At 48.2% G+C, this 24292-nt stretch overlaps 1 protein-coding gene across 1 annotated transcript; it reads right to left on the bottom strand.

Moving 5' to 3' along the window:
• Window positions 1–1432: 1432 nt before the first annotated feature.
• On the bottom strand, window positions 1433–23320 carry TTLL3 (tubulin tyrosine ligase like 3). The gene is given in 14 exon segments (XM_040246066.1): window positions 1433–1618; window positions 1621–1732; window positions 3114–3289; window positions 7709–8144; window positions 9148–9391; window positions 12729–12877; window positions 16079–16274; window positions 17477–17569; window positions 18418–18532; window positions 19250–19378; window positions 20425–20522; window positions 20658–20826; window positions 22701–22792; window positions 22954–23320. Coding segments are annotated over 14 exon segments (2550 nt in total). The 5' UTR covers window positions 23318–23320; the 3' UTR covers window positions 1433–1441.
• Window positions 23321–24292: the final 972 nt, after the last annotated feature.

Raw genomic sequence — 24292 nt, 5'->3', positions numbered from 1 at the left:
TAAGGTAACACTCACATGACCACCACTTGGCACAAAACAGAAGCATCCTTCTCCTATCTTAGAACAAAGCCATTCTCAACCCTGGCCCCATACTAGAACCCCCTACCTTGCCCCCTCAGAAAGTTTAAAAAAAGATCCCCATGCCTCCCCTGACTACACCCCTAAGACACTTTTTACCAGTCTGGGACAGAGACATCTTTTTAAAAAGCTCCAGAATGGGCACTAGTGTAGAGTCACAATTGGAAACCACTCCCCTGACTTGCGAGAATTCTTTCCTTGTCTGTTTTTTAAAGTGTTACCACATATACATGCATCCCTAAACAATGTGTTTTGTTGTGCTTGCTTCTCAAACTCCTGTGGAATGGAACTGTGCTATATATACCCTTTTGTGACTTGTTCTCCTCCACCCTGGGAAATGCATCTGTTGTATGGCATGGAGTTGGAATGCTGGGGCTTGCAGTCTATCCACCCAACGTTAATGGACACTTAGGTCATCGGCTGTGACCACAGTGCTGCTGTGGGTCTGCCTGTCTGCGTTTTCTCATTCAGCTGTGCAATAATTTCTGGATCAGAGTGTATTTATCTTGATTTGACTAGTGTGTTTCCTAGGGCCGCTGCAATGAATTACCACAACCTGGGGCCTTCCCTGGAGGTTCAGAGGTTCACCGCACTTCCATGGCAGGGGGCATGGGTTCAATTCCTGGTTGGGGAATTAAGATCCCATGTGCCACATGGCACGGCCAAAAATTAGGGGAAAAAAAATTTACCACAACCTGAATGGTTTAAAATAGCACAAAATGGATTCTCTCCCCCAGTTTTGGAGGCCGGAAGTCCAAAATCAAGGTGTTGACATTGCTGTGCTCTACCCAAAGGCTCTACGGGAAAGTCTGTCCTTACCTCTTCCAGCTTCTGGTGGCTCAAGCACCCTCTGACTTGTGGCCGTATCACGCCAACCTCTGCCTCCACACAGCCTCCTCCTCGATTGCCTTCAGTCTCTTGTAAGGACAATTGTTATTGGATTGAGGCCCCATCTGGATGATCTCATCTCAAAATCTGTACTTTAACTTACATCTGCAAAGACCTTTTTTTCCAAATAGACATATCCACAGGTTCCAGGAAGACATACCAACATTCAACCCATTATAACTAAGGAATGTTGAGCTTTTTTCAGATGAGAGGGGCTTATTGGATATTTCCTTTTGAGGTGACCTTGGCCCCTTGCAGAGGAAGGGACAGGCCCACTCCCTCAGGAGAGGGCTGGGGTAAGCAAGGTCCACTCTTCTCTGCTGAGTCTCCTGTCGTCGCTGGGTGGGAGTGTGGGGCTGTGCTTTGGGAGGAGTTGCTGACAGCCTCTGGCTCTTGTCCTGGGCCTTGGAGTACAGGGTCACACTATACCCTCTCTTCACCCTCCCAACAGAAAAGGAGCCAAGCCTCGAAGGCCTCATTTGCTCTTTTTTATTTGGCGCTGCATCCAGGATAAGGGTGGTGGTGATGGAAGCAAGAGCTTCTGTGGCCACACGTCCCTTGTGCCCTCCAAACCCCGGTCTGTGATAAGGGTCAGAGGTCGTGGAAGGCTCAGTGTTGTCACGAGGTGTGTCTCGGCCTTTGGTCTGTCACAGAGTCTGGCCTTGCATTTGCCTTTGGTCTTGCACTTCCTATAGATGCTAGGAAGATTTCCGTCTTCAAAGGGTTGAGACCACACATTACTTCCAAAGTGGGGACCATGAAAGTGCTGGGGAGCAAGAGCCTCCGTGTGAAAGGAGGGGAGAAGGAGAGATGATCAGGAATCTGTTCAGGAAGGGGGTCCTGAGGGATGCAAGCCCTTCCCTTGGGGCACAGGCCAGCCTGGGGGCTACCCTCTACCTGTGCCCTCCAGCCCTGACCCTGGTAGTCAGCACTGCCCAGCGGGGTACTGGTCACAGTTTGAGGCCCACCTTTTTTGGTTTCAGGGCGTTGGGTGCCAGCTTGAGCTCAGGGTTAGGTGGGAGGGAAATCAAAACCTTGGCGGTTGGTAGAGTCATCAAGGCCTTGTTTGTGGTCGACAGGGCCTTAGTGCCCGCCAGCTTGCTGTGCTGTAGTCTGAGGACCTGCCCCTGGGGCCAGGGCACATGGGGAGAAGGCAGCCGGGCCTTGCTGTGGAGGCTTGGGAAATGGTAAGGGGCTGTGGGAGCAAGAGGGGCCGTGAGGGGGTGGGGAGGGGCTGAGGCTGACCAGCTCCCCCTCAAGGTGTGAGTGGAGGGTGGGGAGGCAGAGGGAGATGAGGGCAGATGGAGCCCACCCAGTTTCTTCTCTAGAGGCCATGGGAAGGACACAGGGTTTGAAGTCCAACAGACCTGGGTCTGCATCCCAGCTCTGCCCCTTCTGAGCTGTGCAACCTCGGGCAACTTCCTTACACTTCCTGATACCCCGGCTGGAAAATGGGGATCATAGCACCTCCCTCGCTAGGCTGTGAGAACTAAAGGAGCTGGTCAGGTAGTGACACAGTTTAAACTGTTATGTGCTGTACAGATATTAGTTCCTTTTCCCCAGAGGCAACTTTGCACGGCAGCAAAGACAGAATACTACAGCAGGAAAAGTTGGGGCTCTGGCTTGAGACCAACCTGGGACTGAGTCCTGGCATCTTCCAAATGAGTACAACTGCCTCACCATGTGACTACTTTGCGGGGGGTGGATCACAGTCATTCAGTCGTGCAGTTTTTAAAAATACTTTGTAAGTGGTGGCTTTTACTTACTACTGGTGACTCTCTGGTGGGGCTGTGGGTGGGGGCAAACCCAGGTGGTTAGGAGCGGCTTGGAGAACAGGAAGAAGTTGCCTTGAGACCCTGGGGTGTTTGGGGGGAAAGGTCTTACCCAGGGCCTGGGGGTTCTTCAGACTCAATGGCAATCTGTTCACAGAGTGGGGGTGCCTGTCCCTGCCAGCTAAGGTCATGGGGAAAATGCAGCTCATCCTCGTGCTGGGGGTGTCCCACTTCTGGAGATTGGAGCGGACCTGGGCTGTGGCACTTTTCGCCTTGCCTTTCTTCCCCTTTCCAGGGGCTGAGGTGGTGGCAGTGGAATCTGGCTTCTCAGTGTGCCCCAGGCTTCTGGCCCCAGCAACTTTCCTAGAAGCTGACCTGTGGATAGGGCTTCCTGAGTCCTTGCTTTCCCCAGAGCCTCTCGGGGCCAGCAGGTGAGGGAGGGCTGGGCGGATGGCCATCCGCCGGTGACTCATCATCGCCAGGGGCTTCTTGATGGTGGAGCCCTCTACTAGAAGCCGGATACCCACATACTGGGGCACCTCCACGGCAGGCTGTGGGGAAGAAGGGGAGACAAGGCCTGCTCAGACCATGGTGCTAGAATCCTAGGTCTAGAAAGACATAGGGCAGGGATAGATGGAATTAACTTCTTGGGCACCTGGTCAGGAGACATTTCTGGGCTGAGAAATGCAAAGCCCATCTCTGTCCTCTAAGGGCTCTGAATCAGTACCTGGAGGGTCACAGAGCCCCTGAGATGAATAAACCAGAGGAGTGGGGGGCAGTGTTAGCCAGGCCCCCACCTTCACCCCTCCACCCACCTGCCTTCCTCAACTCCCTGGCCGGGAATGTGTGTGTTCTCCTCCACCGGCTGCTGTCAATGAACAGCTTCCTGAGATGAGCCAGATTCTCTGCTGAGAGCATGTGAATTACAACACCCAGACAGATAAGAGGCCTGAAGCCTGTCTAAATTCTCATCTGAACCAAGGGAAGCAGAACCTTAAAGAAGGCTTTCTGTGGAGAGAATGACGTTGCAAATATACAGAGGGAGGCAGAGAGAAAGATCCAAGAAAGGAGCTCCTGGACCATGTTCAGCTCTTATTAAGCCGAGCTGTACTTCCTGCACTGGACGCAGAAGAGCCCCTGCATCTTGCTAGGAACACTCCTGTTAACCTAGGGCTAGGCTGAGGGGTTTTCCATGTCATCAACAGATCCTGATTAGAACCTATCTAAACATCAGTGTCATTTGGAGCTTGTTAAAAATACAGATATCGAGAGACTTCCCTGGTGGTCCAGTGGTTAAGAATCTGCTTTGCAATTTAGGGGACATGGGTCCAATCCCTGGTCAAGGAATCAAGATTCCACATGCCATGGAACAACTAAGGCCCTGCACTGCAACTCCTGAGCCTGCACGCCACAACTAGAGAATCCGTGCCCTGCAGCAAAAGATCCGCAAGACGTAACGAAGATGATGAAGATCCCACATGCCACAACTGATGCAGCCTAATAAGTAAATATTTTAAAAATTTACAGATATTATCCCACTGTATAGCACAGGGAACTACATTCAATATCCTTGGATAAATCATAAAGGAAAAGAATATGAAAAAGAATGTATGTATATGTATAACTGAATCACTCTGTATAGAAAAATTAATACAACACTGTAAATCAGCTATACTTCAATTAAAAAAAATACAGATATCAGAGCTCATGGGAAGCCCAGTTGATACAGAAAAACTCATCTTTATGGAAGAATCTCAGCTCATAAACGCAGGAAGAATGATAGAAATAGCAATGTACCATTCTGCGACTCTAACAGAATAGGCAAGAATCAAAACTGGGTATCAAAACAAGTAGGTGAAAAGGATGACAGGAAAATGTGTCATCTGCACACTGCCAAAGAATCACCTTACAAAGAAAATGATCACTGCGAAGGGAAGGATGCAACTTACCATGCAGAGATCTCGTAGCAGGACCTTAACCGCACGGTCAGACTTAGCATCACCAATCACGAGACACTCTGACAATGGGTGCCTCGTGATGCTGTATGAGGCCCCCAGTATCACCTCTCAAGTGTTCTTGACAAAAATGTGTAATCTGAACCTCATCAAGCTGTGTGACCTAACTTCTAGTTTATAGGACATTCAGATAACAGAAGTTAAACACCACCATGAGGAAACAATCAGATAAATCCAGAATGTGGGACAGTTCCATAAAACAACCAGTCTGGGGCCTTCAAAAGATCCAAACATGGGTGGGAAAAAAAGCAGTGGGGCTGTTCTAACTTAAAGAGATTAAAGGACATCAGAGAAAATAAAATACCAGGAATAAATTTAACCAAGGAGGTGAAAGACCTGTACACTACTGATGAAAGAAACTGAAGATGACACAAATAAATAGAAAAATATTCTGTACTCATGGAATGGAAGAATTAATATTATTAAAATGTCTATAACACCCAAAGGAATCTATAGACTCAATGTAATCCCTATCAAAATTCCAATGACATTTTTCACAAAAATAGAGAAATCAATCCCCAAAGATGTACGGAATCACTTAAGACTTCCGAATAGCTGAAGAAATCTTGAGAAAGCACAAAGCTGGGGGCATCACACTTCCTGATTTCAAACTATTGAGTTGGCCAAAAAGTTCATTTGGTTTTTCTTTTCCTGCAAGCATATATGGAAACTCAAATGAACTTTTTGGCCAGACCAATGTATTACACAGTTATAGTGATCAAAACAGTATGATATTGGCATAAAAACAGACACACAGATCAATGGAACAAAATTAAAACCACAGAAATCAATCCATACATTTGTGGTCAATTAAGTCATGATAAAGGAGGCATGAATATACAGTCTCTTAATAAGTGGTGTTGGGAAAACGGGACAGCCACATGCAAAAGAAAGAACCTGAACCACTATCTTATACCATATAGAAAAATCAACTCAAATGGAGTGAAGACTTGAACATAAAACCTTAAACCATAAAACTTCTAGAAGAAAACAGCCAGGAAGTTCCTTAACTCAGTCTTGGCAATGATTTTTTGGATTTGGCAACAAAAGCACAAATAAACTAAAAATCTTCTGAACATCAAAGGAAATCAACAAAATCAAAAGACAACCTACCAAATGGGAGAAAATGCAAATCACTTGTAAGAGGTTAATAACATACAAAGATATAAAGACAATCTTTCCCCCCTCCCCCCCATGCCATGAAGCATGCAGGATCTTAGTTTTCCCAATTAGGGATCAAACCCACACACCCTGCACTGAAGTGTGAAGTCTTAACCACTGGATTGCCGGGGAGGTCCCCAAAATATATAAAGATAATCTGATTAAAAAATGGACAGAGGATCTGAATAGACATTTTTCAAAAGAAGACATACAGATACCTGCAACAGGTACATGAAAAGGTACTCAACACCAGTAATCATCAGGGGAATGCAAATCAAAACCACAATGAGATATCACTCTTACCTGGCAGAATGGCTATCATCCAAAAGACAAAAAATTACAAGGGTTGGCAAGGATGTAAAGAAAAGGGAACTTTTTTGCAGGTTGGTGGGAAGGTAAATTGGTGTGCCCACTATGGAAAACAGTATGGATGTTCTTCAAAAAGTTAATGTCAGAGCTACCATACAATCCAGCAATTCCACTTATGGGTATTTACCCAAAAGAAATGAAAAACCATTTGAAAAGATATCTGCAAGCCCATGTTCATGGCAGCTCTATTTATAATGACCAACATATGGAAGTGACCTAAGCATCCACTGACAGATGAACAGAGGAAATGTGTACCTGTAAATATATGATGGAATATTCCTCAGCCATTAAAAAGAAGAAAGTCTCAGGACTTCCCTGGCAGTCCAGTGGTTAAGACTCCACGCTTCCACTACAGGGAGCACAGATTTGGCCCCTGGTTGGGGAACTGCAGGGGCACTGGTTTGGTCCCTGGCTGGGGAACTAAGATCCCATGTGGTGCAGCCAAAAAAATAAACAAAAATAATGAAATCTTGAAATTTGTGATAACGTGGACAGACCATGGGTGTATTATGCTAAGTTAAATACGTCAGAGAAGGACAAATACCATATGATCTCAATTATATGTGGAATCTAAAATAAAAAACAAACTGAACTCACTGATACAGAGAACAGATAGCTGATTGGTGGGCAAAATGGGTGAAGGGAATAAAAAATTACAAACTTTCAGTTACAAATATATGTCATGTATAGAATCATGACTATAGTTAATAATGTTGTATATTTGAAAGTTGCTGAGAAAGTAGATCTTAAAAGGTCTCATGCAAGAAAAAAATTTTTGTAACTGTTTGATGATATATGTTAACTAGACCTATGGTGGTGATCTTTTCACAATTTGTAAATACTGTTATGTTGTACATCTGAAACTAAAAATGTTGTATGTCAACAGTATCTAAAAAGACAAAAACAAACAGAATACTTCAGAGAAATCCAAGCCATGCCTATTAGACCCTTTAAGGCAGCTACACAGCTTTTAAGCATCCCAAGAGTATACCTATAGGTCTCAAGATTCAGTCTTGAACACATTTTGAGTGAAAAGACAGACCTGCACGGCCTTTTGGTTAACAGTAGAGCTTCTATAATTTTGGGGGCTGCTGTTTTGCCGGAACCTCATAGAAGAGGAGTTATCTATTTGAGCAGGGATTTGAATCCAGGGAGGTTTCAGAGCCCATGCTTGTAACAGTATGCTACCAGCCTCTAGAAGTATTATCCAACACACTAACTCATTTCATCCCCCAAACCCCAGGAGAAAGATGGTAACAGCATGTCCATCTTACAGACAGGGAAATGGAGGCTCAAGAGGGTGGAGTGGCTGTACCCAGTCACTACAGCAAGACCAGGACCCAAACCGGGTTTGTGTGACTGCAAAGCCCTGAGCTTTACTACGGGGAGGCCTCCCTGGGTCCCACCTGGGCCTGGACACCTCACCTGCTTGTAGATGAGCTCAAAGGCCCCCGTGTCACAGTTGCGGTCCAGTCGCCAGTCAATGACCACACGCAGGGTGTCTGCCTGCACGCCAGCACAGAGCCTGGCGGTGACAGCCGTGGAGGGTGCCATGGTGGGGCTGGCATTGATCTCGATCAGCCAGGGCTGGAAGTCCTCACCAAACACAAAGTCAGCACCGTAGAGCTCAAAGCTGGCCTTCCTACACTGCACGGTGTCCTGGGAGGTCTGCAGGGCGTGGATCACTGCGGCCTTCATGCCGGGCACAATGACAGTGGACCAGGCGTTCGGGGCCCCCGTCTCCTGCAGGTGGGCCTGGAATTTCTGGCTTGACCACATGTTGTCTGTGGGCAGCAGTGGGTGCCGGTGGCATGAATTCTCCAGGTGCTTCTGGATGGAGTTGTTGCACAGGTGCACAGAGCTGGGACAGAGAGCAGGAAGCTGAGGGCTGGCTCCCTTCGCCCCACCACCCAGACGTGGGGAGGGCAGGCAAACCCCAGAACCAGTCCTGCCCACACCACACTGTGCAGCTCGAGTGGGCAAAATCCTCATCACCATCTTCTAGGGCCGCTGCCAGTCTGTGCTCAGGGCCTCTCTGAGGGTACTAAGTATGGGGCCACAGTGCCAAGTGCTTTGTGACAGTGTCACAGTTAACTCTCCCAGTGCCTGGAAGAAGGTAGCTCAGAGTACAGGGCCTGTAATCACCAAGACATGTGGCTCAAGTCCTGTCTTCATCGCTGACTGGTAAAATCTTATATAACTCATTTAACCTGCGTGGTCCTTTCAACATGTAAAAGATGGGGGTAGTAACAGTACCCACTTGGCCAGGTTTTCATGAACATCTGAGATATATACATGAAGTGCTTGGCGTTCGTCACATGCAAGCACTCAGTTAACCGACAGATCTGAGCTCCATGTTACTGGCTCCATTCTACAGATGGTGGTGACTGATGCTTAAACAGGGTTCCACTTGACCCAAGTCACAGAGCTTGGAAGCTGCAAAGCAGGAATTTGAATCCAGGGCTCCACAGGCTTCCTCTCACCCCCAAGTGAACGCTGCCTCTCTGTTTCTCCGGATCCCCCTTTACCCTGCTCTACATCCTTTCTCTCATAACACATATCGCCTTTTAACCCATTGATGATTTTACTAATTATGTTCACGGCTTGTCTGTTTCTCCCTGCTGGAATGTGAACTCTTGAAGGCTGGGTTTGTTTCATTCACTACTGTGTCCCAAGCGCCTAGCGTTCAGGGTACACGTGCCGTAGGCATCTGCTGGGTGGAAGGATGGGTGGATGGATGGGCCTGCCTGCCTGCAGAGGCTGTGTTCAGAGCCCAGCACTGCACTGGAAGCACTGTTCCTTGCCAGCTCCCAGATTAGATTAGGAGCTCATGGGACTGAGGGGGCTGAGGGTGGGGGTCTCACTTGTCCAGGTTCTTCAGGGAGAAGGGCTGTGTGGAGAAGCGGATGTAGCTGTCACGGTAGAACCACACAGTAAGTGGGTTCCAGTCGGTCACCAGGAACCACTGCCTCAGATCAAATTTGGTGCCAAAGATGAGCAAGGGCCGCTCAATATACTTCTGTACCACCCACTTGCCGTCCTTCATCATCATGGGGTTGCAGTCCACCAGCTTCAGCATTTCCTCCAGGTGGTCCATGCACATGATACCTAAGGGGGAAACAGGGCTGGTTAGGGATCAGGCCAGGCTTCGGCTGGGAGATGGGCTAGGGGATTATGAACAGTTCATACTAAGCTTGCATCCCCTAAGGACTGACAGGCCCGAGTGGGTAAGTCTGCCTTTCTCCATGTTCCCTTTGGGAAAGCTGAGAATCTGCCAAGGATTTTTTTTTTTTAATTAACCAATTTTGATGATGGAAAGGAATATATGTACATATAAAAATTTAAACAGTATTGGGTCTTTTTAAAACCATATACATATATGACTTTGATTAGTTTTTCATAATAACAGAATATAAAAGAGCAGAGGAAAAAAGCAGGCAGTACAAAAGGGTACACAATTTAAAAACAACAACAACAACAACAACACACATCTCCTGCTCCAAAGAAGCCAGGTGCTGCTTCCAGGTCCTATGGATGGGCACCCAAGTTATGGCAGAGTCTGTGTGTGCCTCAGTTGCACAGCATTCTATGCATTTAAACATGCTAAGGAACTGGAACAGTGCCTGGCACTTGGTGAGCATTCAGTAAATGTTAACTCATCATTATTAGTTACCTGTGAAAAACATCTCTAATTATAGATTTGTTGGCTCAAAGGGTATGTGCATTTTTTCACTTTACAGAACAAAGATGTTCTGCCAACTTACACTCCGAGTAAGAGTGTATGAGATTGTGTGTTTGCTCACATACTACCGACACCGTTGATGATTTATTTTTGCCATTCTCCTAGGTAGAATGGTATCCTTTAATTTTATCTGTTTTATAACAAGTGAAGTTAAGCATCTTATGCTAATAAGCCGTTTTAATGCTGATAAATACAGCTGAACAACGCAGGGATTAGGAGTGCCAACCCTCTGAACAGTTGAAAATTATTGTATAACTTTACAGCAGGTCCTCTATATCCATGGTTCTGCATCCACAGATTCAACCATAGGCCATGTAGTACTAAAGTAGGTACAAAGTGAAAGAATCTGCTTATATGTGGACCCATGCAGTTCATTCATGTTGTTCAAGGGTCTACAGTGAGAATCACACTGCAAACAGACACCTACACTCACAAATCAATCTTATTTCTTCACTGCTTGGTCCTCCAAAGAGTCTGACTGCCTGCCAATGGCACAGAACAACTTATGCTTGGTTCCCAGGCCAGATTCTTTCCCAAAAGCCCAGACTGATGACTAATATTCCCAATATGATGATGACTTGTGTGGCCACAGATTGAGACTGTTCATGACCTCTGACCCAGCAATTTCACTTTTAGGAATTTATCCTAAAGAAATAAGTGGAAAAACTACTATAAATGGAAAGATATGTGCACAAGATATTCATCAGAGTTGCTAACAGCAATTAACCAATAAATAATCAAATAAATAGGGAAAAAACTGATGGCCATCTAAATATCCATCAGAAAAGGATTAAGTAAAACCATGAGAGTACATATAAACAAGATTAGACTGTGCAGCTGTAAAACAGAATGAGGTAGGAAAGTATATACTGTACTTTTATATAAAATTCAAAAACAGGCAACACTAATCTATGATATTATATGTCAGAATAAGGGCTTCCACTGCAGGGAGGCAGAGACCAGGAGGTAGCACAGGGCCCTCTAGGGTAAAGGTAATGTTTTATTTTGTAATCTGGATGCTGTTTCCACGAGTGTGTTCCCTATGTGACAATTCACCGAGTTGTATATTCACAATGTGTACCCTTGTCAATGAAGTGGACTGTATACATATTTCAATTAAGTTTTACTAAAAATGGAGAGAAAATGTTGAAATACACTGGAATTCACTGTACTGTTCTCTTTGCTTTTGTGTATGTTTGAAAGTGACTATAACAATAAACTAAAAATGGGGGGCAGGGGGAAGCAGATCTAGATGTATGGAAATGGAGTGACCTCTAAGATCTATTAAGAAAAAATAAAGGTGAAAAAAAGTAATACTCACTGATATGAAAAGATAAATAATGAAAAAAGGAAGCTACATAGTATGCTCTTATTTAGAATAAAACACACATACACCCAACACGCATAGACGAGAGTATAGAAACACACCACAAGGTAAACAGTAGTTATCTCAGTGAAATCAAAGGTGCCCTTAGTTTCTTCCACGTTTCTGTACTGTCTGGTCTTGTTTTAATAACAACTATGTATTTTCAAACCTGGAAAAGACCAACAAAACGATTTCCAAGGTAGAAGAAGAAAAGACTATGATGCTAGTTTTAGAGAGACATCCCGAGAGTGTCCCACAGTGTGTGGAGCTGCGACAGCTTCACTAGGACATGAACACATTCTCCCAAGGACAGTATGTGGGGTGATCCGCTGCCAAAAGTCTGTTTTTTACATCTTAGAAGTCCTTAACAATCTTTTAAAGGCTGGGCTGATGCACCATCCCAGCCTGCTGGGTGCCCTGTTCAAATTCCATTCATGCTGAGCAGTCAAAATAGTGGCTAAAAATTATAGCACTTACATAGCAGTTACTCTAAAAGTACAGGATCGAAGCACTTTCCATATTGTACTCATGTAATCCTCTTGGGTACGTATTATTGGCTTCATTTTACCAAGGATGAAAATGAGGCACAGAAGAGGTTAACTGACCTGCCCCAGGTCTTTCAAATATTAGGGAGCAGAGCTTGGGTTTGAACCAAGGAAGTCTGGCTTTCAGCATCCACACCCTTAACCACTGTTCTACACCTCACAAGGATGTATAAGTCAAATCGGAGAGCCCTTAGACGGCAAGTAACTGCAGTGAGTACCACCAGGCCTGCCTAAAGCATTAACCTAAACTCTCAGGGCAGGAGAGGAGGCGCTGGTATCATCATGTTGTTTAAGTCATGTCCGAACTCTTTTGCAAAGCCATGGACTGTAGCCCGCCAGGCTTCTCTGTCCATGGGATTTCCCAGGCAAGAATACTGGAGTGGGTTGCCATTTCCTTCTCCAGCAGATTTCCCCAACCCAAGGACTGAACCCATATCTCCTGAATTGGCAGGCGGATTCTTTACTGCTGAGCTGCCAGGGAAGCCCTATCGTCATCACAGCAGCCAACATTCATGGGGTGGCTACTGCGCCTGGCACCGTGCTGAGCGGGACATGCACTACCTCATTTAATCCTGGCCTCATAGGAGGTATTCTCATCAGCTCTCACAGATGAGGGAACTGAGGTTCAAAGAGGTGATATAACTTCCTCAAGGTCACACAGCGCATCAGTAGCAGAACTGGGATTTGAACCTAGGCAGTTTGGCTCCAACAGAGGCTGTACTATTAACCTCCCAAGCCTCTGGTTGGGGAGGGTGTAAGGTGCTGGCACAGGTAGCAGGGGCAGACCCCCACCTCGTCCACGGGACTTGGCTCCCGGCTTCACGATCCAGATGTTGCGATCTCCTTCCATGTCCATCTGGGGCACCACAGCCCGCAGCTGCTGCAGGATGTCCTCACAGCGCTGGACCTGAGTGTCGAGGTACCTGAGTTCTGCCCCCTCGCTGTGGGGAGATGATGGGACTTGGGCAGGGCTGGGCCTGGGGGCATCCTGGTGAACAAGGCGAGGGGAGACACAAGCCCCCTGGCCATGGTCCCACCAGCTTTGGTCACACCCTTCCCCTCGAGACCCAGACAGGGCTCTCCCAATCCTCCACCCCCACCCTCAGGCTGTGCCCCAGATCCACCCTGCCCAGGGCATCGTCTCCAACTGCTGGAATGGGACTTCTACCTGGTACTGTAACCCCTCCCACTCCAATACTCCACCTTCTGCCACCACCTCTCTTTCTATTATATTAAAACTGCTCTTTGGCAGAGTTTAATCACACCAGCATCAAATGATGAGGTACCTCTACATGCCAGGCACTGTGCCAAGGGCTTTACATACATTATCACTAATCCATCTTCAGGGAGATGTTATTGATCCCATCTTAGAGAAGTATAAACTGAAGCTTGCAGGGTTAAAGGCTGTCCCCAAGGCCACACACTGAGTTAAGAGGCTGAGCCAGGATGCAAACTCTAGCCTGCCTGAATCTTTCATCCACAAGTGTTTTTGGCGGTTCACTCCTCTCTTAATCTTTAACCTACCACTGGTGGATAGGCAGGCCCCTTCCTCATCGAATTCTTTTCTTGCACAACTATATCATACATCTCCTAGATTTCTCTTCCTGTCACTTACCACCTGACACCTACACTTAATTGGTCACTGCCTATCTCTGCTCACTGGAATGTAAGCTCCATGAGACCAGGAATACTTTCTATAGTTGTTATTCTCTGTTATACTCCTGTCCCCAAGTAGTACCCCAGCGAAGTTTGTTAAATGAATGAATGACTGGATAAGGAAGTCTCTGGCAGCGACTGGGCTGTATGGATGAGAGTTCAGGGAAAAAGAGGAACCTGATCCCTACAGGACACGAAATGTCCTCAACTAAACCAAGTCACAAAACATCCCAGATGGCAGCCTCAGCCAAACTCTCCCATTTCTTTTCTTTTGACTGAACAGGAAGGAAGCCCCGCTAGATGGTAACCTCTCTTTTAACATCTCTCGGATGTTAAAGAGGCTGGAGCCTCTCAGATGTCTCCAGCCACAGAGAACTTATCTCTGTTACTAAGGCTGGCATAGCAGTGGCAGCTGGGCAGTGCTGGGAACAAGGACAATCAGATGGAGGGGTCTTGGCAAGGCCTCCTTTTCACACATGAATCCTGGCTCTTCCATTTCCACAAGGTTTGCTGGAAACGTTTCTGTGGCCATGGCCATAAAGAATATATTGAGCAAATCTGTGATCTGGCCCAGGAAAGGGTCACATGGCGGCGGCAGGGACAAGTGCAATTTGAAAAAGCATATTTGACACGACAGGATGATTTTATATTTAGTGGAAAAAACCCAGTAGTTGTGTGGAAAGTGGACCCGGTGTTCAGGGGACGGGAAAAAAAAAAAGCCTGGCTGGTGAGTTGTGGATTTGTTTTTAAAAACTGAGAAGTAGCAATAAATATTGACTTAATTAATGATCTAACAATTCAGTGCAATGTTACATGAGGTAATATTTTATGTAATCCTGATTTTTTAAATTAACTTTTTTTTTTTGAATGCTTCATGTAGCATGTGGGATCTTAGTTCTCCGAGCAAGGATTGAACCTGCACCCCATGCATTGGAAGCAGAGTTTTAACCACTGGATGACCAGGGAAATTTCCTAATCCTGCTTTTGAGAGGTTCCTTCAGCCCTCGACTTGCCCCGCATCCAGAAATGCAAAGGACTGACATGATTTCCACCGACTCTTATAACTCAGTCCTGACGATTCTTTTTTTCCTTTTTTAATATTTTAAATTTATTTGGCTGTACTCGGTTTTACTAGCTTTCACTGTGGCATGTGGGCTCTTTTAGCGGCAGCATGTGGAATCTAGTTCCCTAACCAGGGGCTGAACCATGGCCCCCTGTATCAGGAGCTTGGAGTCTTAGCCACCGGATCACCAGGGAAGTCCCCCAGTGATTCTTAATTTCAGAAGGGCAGCTTTATGTTTTCTGGCAGCTAAGGGGAAAGTATGGGATCACCTAGTTTTCATTCTCTAATGTTTAAAAAAAGATACAAATGAATTATTCATCAGTGATGTGGGTTTCAAAGTTCATTTACTAGTTCTTCAGTCTCCCCTATCAATCATTAAATCTGTCTGTTCCTTTCTGTTCTAACACCACGCCACCTGAGGCCTTTAGCCCTCCCCCTGACTTGCTCCAAGTCTCCCATCTTGAGCTGTCTGCTCCTGAGGGCAAGGATTTTGCTGCATTTCTGGGGTCTGGCACGATGCCTGGCACATAGGAAGGGCTCAGTAAATGCTGAGTGTTTTCTTGCCTTCAGGCCCTCTTCCTGCCAGTTTTTCCTGCACACTGTACTGAACAGCATTTCCCTACAACAGGCCCAGGCCCATCTCAATACTCCTTTCCTCTGCTCAAGAACCTTTCCCCAAAATGTGTCCTGCAAATACAACCACTAAGCATTCTTGGAGCAGAGGGCTGGGGTCACATAAGTACAGGATACACTGCACACTCTGTCCCTCTTGGGAGTTTACACCATCTTCTGAAAAGTCCTGCATCAAGGAAACCTATTTTAACTTTGTTCAACCCAGTGTTTTCCAAATGTGACTGACCACAAAACCCTTTTTTCATAAACTCCATTTCAGCATATAGAACTAGCATGCTATATAATAGGCTTTGCAAAATGCTGGTTTCCAGGATAAAATCTAAATGACTTAACAGAGTCTTACTTTGTGAATGAATACTATGAGTCAGTGCTGAGCACATCATAAAAATTACCCTGTCAAATCCTACCTTTGAGGCAGAACATTATTTTTAAACCTATTCTGCATTTGAGAAAAGCAAAGATCAGATAGGTTGGTGAGGTTCCCAAGGTCACAGAGCTTGGAAAGAGCAAAGGCAGAACTTGAACTCAGATCTCTCTGACAGCACAAGCCATGATTTCAGTGACTATGCTACACCGAGGTCTGGGGAAGAGTAGTTTGGACCCTAATATGAAGCCAGTGAGAACTCCTGAGGGTTCTGGAGGAGAATAGTAGGGCAAATGAAAACAGGGAGGCTGGGGAGAAGCTGGGGGCGGTGGGCAGTCGACAGAGAGGTTCTGCCCCTGACCCTCAGCTGGGAGCATGAAAGCTGCCCGAGAGCACGCCCATGGCCCGGGCTGCACAGGCACTCACTGGACCACTTGGTAGTAGCGCTGGAGAAAGAGGGGCCAGCCCTCAGGGCTCAGGTGGAGCGGGGTCTCCACGTCCTTGTCGATGTCCATATGCGCCAGGTTGTTAAGGTACTCCTCGCAGGCACACAGAGCCTCATCCACAAACTCTGGGGACACCGACACTGGCTTCTTCTCCTGTTTCTTCGGCTGCTTGTCTCCTGAAAAGATGGGGTAGAGGTGGGGGCTGTCACTATCCCACACGCCACAGCTCCTACTGCCCCAAGGCCTGTCACGACCCGTGACTTCACCTGAAATACACCTGCAGCCCCTACTGCTGTGGGACCTGCCACTCACCTGGGGCTTTGTTCTAAATTCACCTGTGGCCTCAGTGCGCGTCTCTGCCCCTCACTGTGCAGGACCTGTCATTCATTTGAGGCTCCACCCTAAATGTCCCCAAAGCATCTCAGCACCTAGAGTCCCAGCAGACACACCTGCAGCCTCTCTGTGCTTGGGAGCTCTGATACACCTGAGGCCCCTTGAGCCCCTGCTCCTGACACACCCACGAGACAGCCATGGGGAGGTCTCCCTCTGGAAGAGCCAGGGACTTTCTTCTCACAGTAGAGCTGCCTCTCATTTCACCAAATCCCTGAAGAATTCTGGGAACTCTGGCTGATGGGCCTCTGGGACACAGGATGGAAGCTGTGAGGTAGGAGCTAAGCCCAGAAAGGGAAAGGGCCAGCAACTGGTTGAGTTGACAAGTAGGGAGAAACTCTCTGGGTCCCCCTCCACATGGCATGAGGGGTCCTCAGACCACATGAAACTACATGGTTTTACTGCTGCCTCTCCTCACAGATCTGAGCTCCCCACAGGCAGGGATGGACCATGTCCTCTTAAGTCTGTCCTCTCTAGAGCACTCTGCCACATGCCAGGCCCATCGGAGGACTGAGCGAGGCAGTGGGCCAATTAACAAACAGATAGGAAGACATGTGGGTAAGTGGGTGGGTGGGACAGAAGAATGATGAGTGGATGGGCCAGAAGATAGATTAAGTGGTGGATGGCAGGATGGAAAAGAAGTACATGGATGGGGAGGCGGGTCTGTGGAAGCATAAGTAGGTAGATAGGCAGGAAGGTGGAGTGGATGGATAGGCAGTGTGGAGTTGACAGAAGTAGGTGACTGAACAGATCAACAGTCGGGGGAAGGATGAATGGGTGGATGGGTAGGTGAATGTGAGATGGGTGGGTAAGTAGGTAAGCAGATGGATGAACAGACTGGACAGAAAGAAGGGGAGATGTATGGAAGAGTGGGTAGGAAGGGGTGGTGGATGGGCAGACGGATGAGAAAAACACCATGACAGATGGGCGAGGTGTGCTGGGTGGGAGGATAAATGGTTAGGGGAGCAGAGGTGACCACAGTACTTACTTGGGGCCTCTTCTTCAGCGACAGACTTTGACTTCCACTCGCACTTTACCACCAGCTTGAGAACGTTGCGGGCAGCTGTCAGCCAGAAGTCCTCTGCTCCCGGGGCAGGGGATACCCTCCTCAGCCCCTAGGCTCCAGGCCTGTTCTGGTTCCGGAACCTGATCATGACCTGTCCCACTCTGGATCCGGAACCTGACTACCGTTTCTGGCTCTAGAACCCCACTTAGAACCTGGCTTCTGTTTCAACTGTGGAACAAGCCCCAGAATCTGACCTGACTTGGCTCATATTCCACCTTCAGAATCTTGCTTGGTTCTGCTGTCTGATTTCTCCTCCTCTGTTCCTGATCCACTTTTTTTTTTTTAAATTGTGCATGTGTGTGATTTTCTATTTTTTTTTATTTGAAGTATAGTTGATTTACAATGTCCTGATCTACTTTTAATACTTATTCTAGCCTGAGAACCAGACCTTGGCCCCAAGTCTATATAGGATTTGGAGACTAATTTAAACCTAGCATCTAATGTGGATCCAAATTCTGACCTGAATTTAGAGTGTGTGCTGGAGTTCAAGCCTCCTCTGTCCGTGAGCCCCAAAGTCTAGAAACTTTTCTTGGAACTAGACTTGGAACCCGATCTAGTCAGTGGAATCTGACAGGGGGTTGGAACTTATTCTGGATTCCAAACTCAACTAGGTGACCAACTTTTAGAACCTGCTCTAGAAAATAAGATAAACTATGTCAGCTCTTCTGGAGGTCTGGGGTGACCAAGGTAGGGGCCTCATTAAGAGAGGCACATAAGGGAAAGATGAGGGTTGGGGATGGAGAAGGAAATCTGCTGGGACAGATGAGGGCATGAGAGAGGCCCTTTGCTCTCCAACACCAGCCAGGGCTTTAGCCCTCCTTCTTTGGCTTGAGGGGCCAGGCATGGGGCTGGTATCTCCTTACCTATGAAGGCCTTTTTGTCATCCTCAGCCCCCAGGCGGTAGCATCGTGGGAAGAAGGAGTCAGCATCAGCCTCATCGAACCATGGCAAATTCCGGAGATTGAGACACAGACCCACCTATGGAGTCAGCTGCTGAGGGGGTGGGGTGGGACTTGCCCAGGGGCCCTCCAAGGGACTCTCCACATGGGGCACCCACCCAGAGAGCTCAAGGGGATGCTGCATGGACAGGCTCAGAGCCTCTGCCCCACTTGCTAGGCTCATATTCACCTCCACGTGCTGCTCATGTGGTTCCCTCTGTCCAGAATGCCCCGCATCCTTCCAAGCCACCCTTTCGGATCCTTAAAAACCTGCCTCTTTGAGGAATCCTTCCCAGTCCACACTAATAATAGAGCAGCAGGTCCCAATCATAAAGCTTATCATTCTTGCCATAACCCCAGAGGATAGGTCTTACTGGAATTCTCATTTAAAGAAGAGGAGCCTGAGGCTCAGAGAGGTGAAGTCACTTAACCAAGACAAGATGTAATAGAACCATCAGCCAGACAGTCTCTGCTTAGGAGAGAAGGGTCCTCCTGCTCACAATCATTGGCCATGGTGTTTGTTCTTACTCCAGACCCCATTTGGCTCCTGGAGTCTATTTTAGTCACCATGTATATATGTGCCAGACATGCTGCACAGGTTGCATTTGAACCCAGGTGTGTCCAAATCCCACTGAATCACGTACCTCCCCACCTCCTGAGAACTCTCACTGACAAGGAGAGCAGAAAAAGGGACTGCCAGCCCAAGAGCTGGGGGGAGGTGTTGGCAGTTGCCATGCCTGCGCTCTGAAGAGCTCACCTTTGTGGTAAAGGAGCCTGCCCGAGCGTAGTGGTTTATCATCTGATCCTTGGAGAGGAAGCGACAGTCCAGGATGTCCCGACGAGTAGTCCAGATGAAGTAGGGGATCTCGTTCCGAACCATACGTGACTGGGGAGAGGGGAGGAGACAGGGAAGGTTGATGTGGGCACCACGAGGTCTGAGGAAGCTTCTCCCCGCCGTGCTGAGCAAGGTGGGTGAATGGAGGGAAAATATCCTCCTAAGGGGTCCTCTAGCTCACATGTCATCTTTTTGTAAGTTAAGAAAAGACATCTCTTCCCTTTGGGGCACACACTGGTGAGCAGAGAGCAGGCAGGCTTGCAGCTCTTTCAACCAGGTGCCCCTAGGCTGTGACTAAAGCCCACAACTGAATGCACACCTTGTTCTGGGTCTTGGTCATTAGTGACTTAGTGGCAGAGCAGTGACTCTAAGCTGATGGTCACAGAGCATGTGACAAAGGTTTTCTTGTGAGCTCCACTTCTCCCCGTCCTTCCTAGAACTCTAGGAAGAAGGATTACTGATAACCAGTAACACCATGTGCCAGACCCTGTGCTTAAGCTTTCCAGGTCAATTCATTTAATCCTCACCATAACCCTATGTGGTAGGTGCTACCATTATCCCCATTTCACAGATGAGGGAACTGAGGCTCAGGGACTTGTCCCAGGTTCACAATGTTGGGCCATGTGGAACTGCCAGTCCTCAACCTCACCTGACAGACAAAAACGGCAGTTTGGCATAGTTCAACTCAGAAAGTGGTGGTATGAAGATTCAAAGCCAAGTGTTTTGATCTCAACACACATATCCTCCCCCAACATCATATCAGCCTCTTTCAAAAATTTTTAAGTCCTTCCTTCTAACCTTCACTTGCCAAGGATGGAGGAAGATGAACTATGGGGTTTTATTTGGAAAGGGGAATTACCAGGTGTGGAGATTGTGCCAGCTTCTGATACAACCTGGCAAAGAGTCCTGATCCCAGACCAGCCTCATCTGTGTCACTCACCACTCCACTGGCCTACCTAGGCTTTAGAGAACCGATCGTTTTTACCGCAGACAGGGAAACTGAGATTTAGAAAACGGCTTGTCTGGGGTCACCAAGCTGGACTCTAGTGCTTTCTCTTGAAAGAAGCAGCCCCCTATCCAGCCCCCTGGGTCCTCACCATCAGAGCGTGTTTCCCATGTAGGTCATCAAATTCCAATAACTCATCAAAGTCAAACAGCTGTGGTGGCCGGAATGCCTCCTCCTCATCTTCATCCTCTGTAGATGTAGAGCCCAGGTGTGGGAAGGCCCCAGTCCCTGCCCCTCAGCCCCACATCAAAGCCTCAACCCTGGGACAGTAGGAAGCAAAGAAAAGGGACTCAGGCAGCTTGTGGGAAGGGAGGGATATCTCACCATCCTCCGTCGTGTCACTGTCGCCCACTACTGAGCTGTCCAGATCCTTATGTGGTTGTGGCAAAGTGGTACCCAAGTGATGAACCATCTTCTTCTCCACCCAGCCCCTTTGGCGCAAGAGGCAACGGATCACAGGGTAGCGACCTTGGATCATAAAGATCTTCTTCTGCTATAAGGTGACAGAAGAATACTTTTTCAGTAAGTATAGCCTAAGTGCTGGTCACAGGGGAGATAATGGTGAGCCAGACAGCTATGGTCTCTGCCTTCATGAAATCTATATATTCTAGTAGGAGAGACAGACTGTAAACAAGTAGAAAAATAATCTGCATAGTAATAATCATAATAGCAACTATATATTGAGCGTTTACTATGTGTTAAGCACTTAAATACATTACTAACAACAATGTGTATTTTTAATAGACACTATTATCCCCACTTGGGGATTCCAAGGTGGTGCAGTGGTTAAGAATCCGCCTACCAATGCAGGAGACGCTAGACATGGGTTCAAACCTTGGGTTGAGAAGACCTCCTGGAGGAGGAAATGGCAACCCACTCCCAGTATTCTTGCCTGGGAATCCCATGGACAGAGGAGCCTGGCTGGCTACAGTCCATGGGGTCACAAAAGAGTCAGACACAGCTGAGCACCCGCATGCAACCAATCTCTACTTAATTGGTTAGGAAACAGAGGTTATCTCTACTTAATTGGTTATGAAATTAAGAGGTTATCTCTACTTAATTGGTTATGAAAAAAGAGACACTGAGTAGCTTGGCCATCCAGTGGTTAAGTGAAAGAGCAGGAATTAACATCCAGGCTGGGAAACTCAAGAAATAGGATTTTAACGGGGATCCAGAGAATCAATCAGGGGAAGCTGAGAAGGAGCCAGAAATGTACAGAGCTGGGCAAATGGCAGTTAAGGCAGAGGGAAAAGCACGTGCAAAGGTCTTGAGGCTGGAGGGGTCAGAAGGAACTGGAAGGGAGCCATAGTATATGGAGTGTGGAAAATGAGGGGAGACCTCCTAAGAGGTGTGTGGAAGGCACTGATGGCCGTGGAATGAACTTGGATTTTATATTAAGAGCAGCGTGAAGCAATAAGGTGAAGGGAGGGAGTGACGTGGTTGGAGGCTGTTAAGTGTGGTTTGCTGTCCTATGGAAAACAGAGGGCAAGGATCGAAGAAAGGAGACTAGTGAGAAGGCTGTTGTGGTTTCTCTAGGTGCCTCCAGCAGAGATGGGAACAAGGTGGGAGTTGACATTCCTTTTGGAAATAGAGACGAGTTGTGCTATTAGGATTAGATGTGTGGGTGAGGGAACAGAAAGATCACATTTCCTGGCTTGAGCAACTGGGAGATGGAAAAGACCAAAGAGCAGGGAGAATAATGGGTCTGGGCAGGAAAATGACGAGTATGGTTTAAGACATGGGTTTGAAATGCTTTGATGTTCCCTCGATGGAGATGTCAAGTGGGGGACTGGATCCACAGAACGCTGCAGTCAGAGGCCAGGCTGGGCTGGAGAGGGAATGAAAAGGGCGCAGGATGGATTGAACTCACAGCCAAGGAGACAAATGTAGAGAGGGATACAGGGAAACAAGAATGTCCTGAGAAGTCTTCAGAAGCAACAGAAAAGTAGCTGCCTGGGAGGGAGAAAGGAAAAGCAGGAGTGTGCAGACGGCCAAGAGGGAAGGTGTGTTGGTGCAGAATGACACAAGGTGCCAAACCGAGGTCAGGACAGAAAAGGGACTGATTGGTGGATCTGGCTCCTTAGCGGTCACCAGTGACCTTAACTAGAGAGGTTCCTGATGAGAGTGGTGAAGGACAGGGACCCAGAGTGGTGGGGGCTGAGGACTGAAACCCAGATAAAGAAGTTGAATTCTGCCAAGAATTTTGGTTGTGAACGGGGTGTTGAAAACTGGAGAAGTATTTGAAGACAGGCGTGGGATCAAGGTTTTTCCTTCTTTATTTTCTAAGGAGGGGAGAATATAGTGCAAGGAGGCAGGGTGAGCCACCCCTCCAGGCCTTTTCTAGCCCCTCCCCCAACCCCCTCCGACCTTGACAGCTCTCTCCACGTGGATCTTGGCGTTTCTGAGCCGGCCCATGTGTTGAGACGCCTTGGAGAATCCTCGCCAAAGGACAAGAGAACCTGCAGAAAGATGCGGAGTTGGGGTGGGGTAGGCACCCCTTCTCTCTCCACCCTGCATCCCGATGCCTATCCTCTACCGCTCTTCTCCGCTTCCCCGGATTCTCACGTCCGCCCCAAGACTTAGCCTTGGGCCAAGAGGGGCGAGCCGCAAGTGGCCTCACCGTCCGGGGGCGGGGCGTCCTCCTGGGCCGGGGTCAGCGAGGGCCCAGGGAGGCGGGGATCCTCGGCGCCCTGGGCGTGGCTGTCGTGGGTCGAGGGCTGGTGGGCGCAGTTTAGGCGGCGCGCTGAAGCTGGGCTGAAGACCCAGTCTTGGCCGTGCGCCGGACCCTTCTCTGGAAGCCGGACCTCTGAGTGGCGCGCCCTGGGCCATGGGGCGGGGGAAGTTGCGCGGCACTCGAGCGGCTGCGGCTTCCGCGGCCAGCTGCACGCTGGGCTCCCCTCCTGGCGGTACCAGGCGGTGGAGTCCGGCTGTGCGGGCCCCAGCTTCCCCGCCCTCAGGAGCAGCGCCGCGGTGGACCCCTGCATGAGACCCTCGCCGCGCGCGCGCGCGCATTCCCTGGGCTCCACAGCCCGCCTCCCCTCCGCGCGCAGCCGCGTCTCGCGGGAGCGCCCTGCGGGGGCCCGAGCTGAACCCTCTGTTCTGAGGCCCCGCCCTCTGTCTTTTGTCGCCTTAGAAACGATTCCCCTGGCACAATCAGGCCTCGGGTGGCGGTTCGGGGGTCTACTTCCAGCGGGGCCAAACTCGGGGCCTTAGCCTGCCCCAGACCCGTCATGAATGGGGCACTGAAGCTGGAAGCATAGAGCACGGGCTGCCCTGCCTGTTTCTAATAGGGCCCTGATTCCTTATCCAGCGCTTCCTGGGGCTTCAGTTATTCCACAGTATTCAGCGAAGACCACGTGCTAGGTAGTGGGCTACGTGCTGGGAATCAGAACAAGCTACAGATGGTCCCTGATTTCATGGCGCTTACTGCCCGGTGGAGGGGAAACAAAAAGCAAGCAACAGAGGAATAAAAGGTGTTTTATGCGTTAGATAAAGTAGTCAATGATGTCCTCTCTGAAGGGGTGACATTTAAACTGAAACCTACTGAATGCAAATTGGTGAGGAGTTGGCCAAGGGAGGAACAGCATTCCAGGGAGAGAGAGGAGCCTCTGCAACAGCCCTGAGAGGGTAAGAACTTTTCTGGGGGAACTAAAAGGAAGCTGACCAGATCTGCAGCTCCTGGCAGATGGAGCTTGGGTAAGGTCCTTGGGGGTAGATTTGAAAGCCAAGACAGTATTATGGGGAAAATAAAAGGGCAGAACTCCCAGACCCTCCCCCTGCCCCCCCAAAAAAGACAGCACTTGGAAATAGAAAATAAGCATCGTTTCAATCTACCAATAAAACAAGTTATGCAACAGCCCTCAAGACTGTAAGCAACCTTTTTGGAGGTAGTATGAAAACTTACACCCTCAAATGTCACAGGTGAGACAAATAAGGTTCCAAGATGTTAAATAATTTGC

Source organism: Oryx dammah, unplaced genomic scaffold (genome assembly GCF_014754425.2).
Source record: "Oryx dammah isolate SB20612 unplaced genomic scaffold, SCBI_Odam_1.1 HiC_scaffold_9, whole genome shotgun sequence".
In the NCBI taxonomy this organism is placed as follows: domain Eukaryota; kingdom Metazoa; phylum Chordata; class Mammalia; order Artiodactyla; family Bovidae; genus Oryx; species Oryx dammah.
Note: the sequence above shows the minus strand (reverse complement) of the source record. Positions and strands in the feature narration are given on the sequence as shown.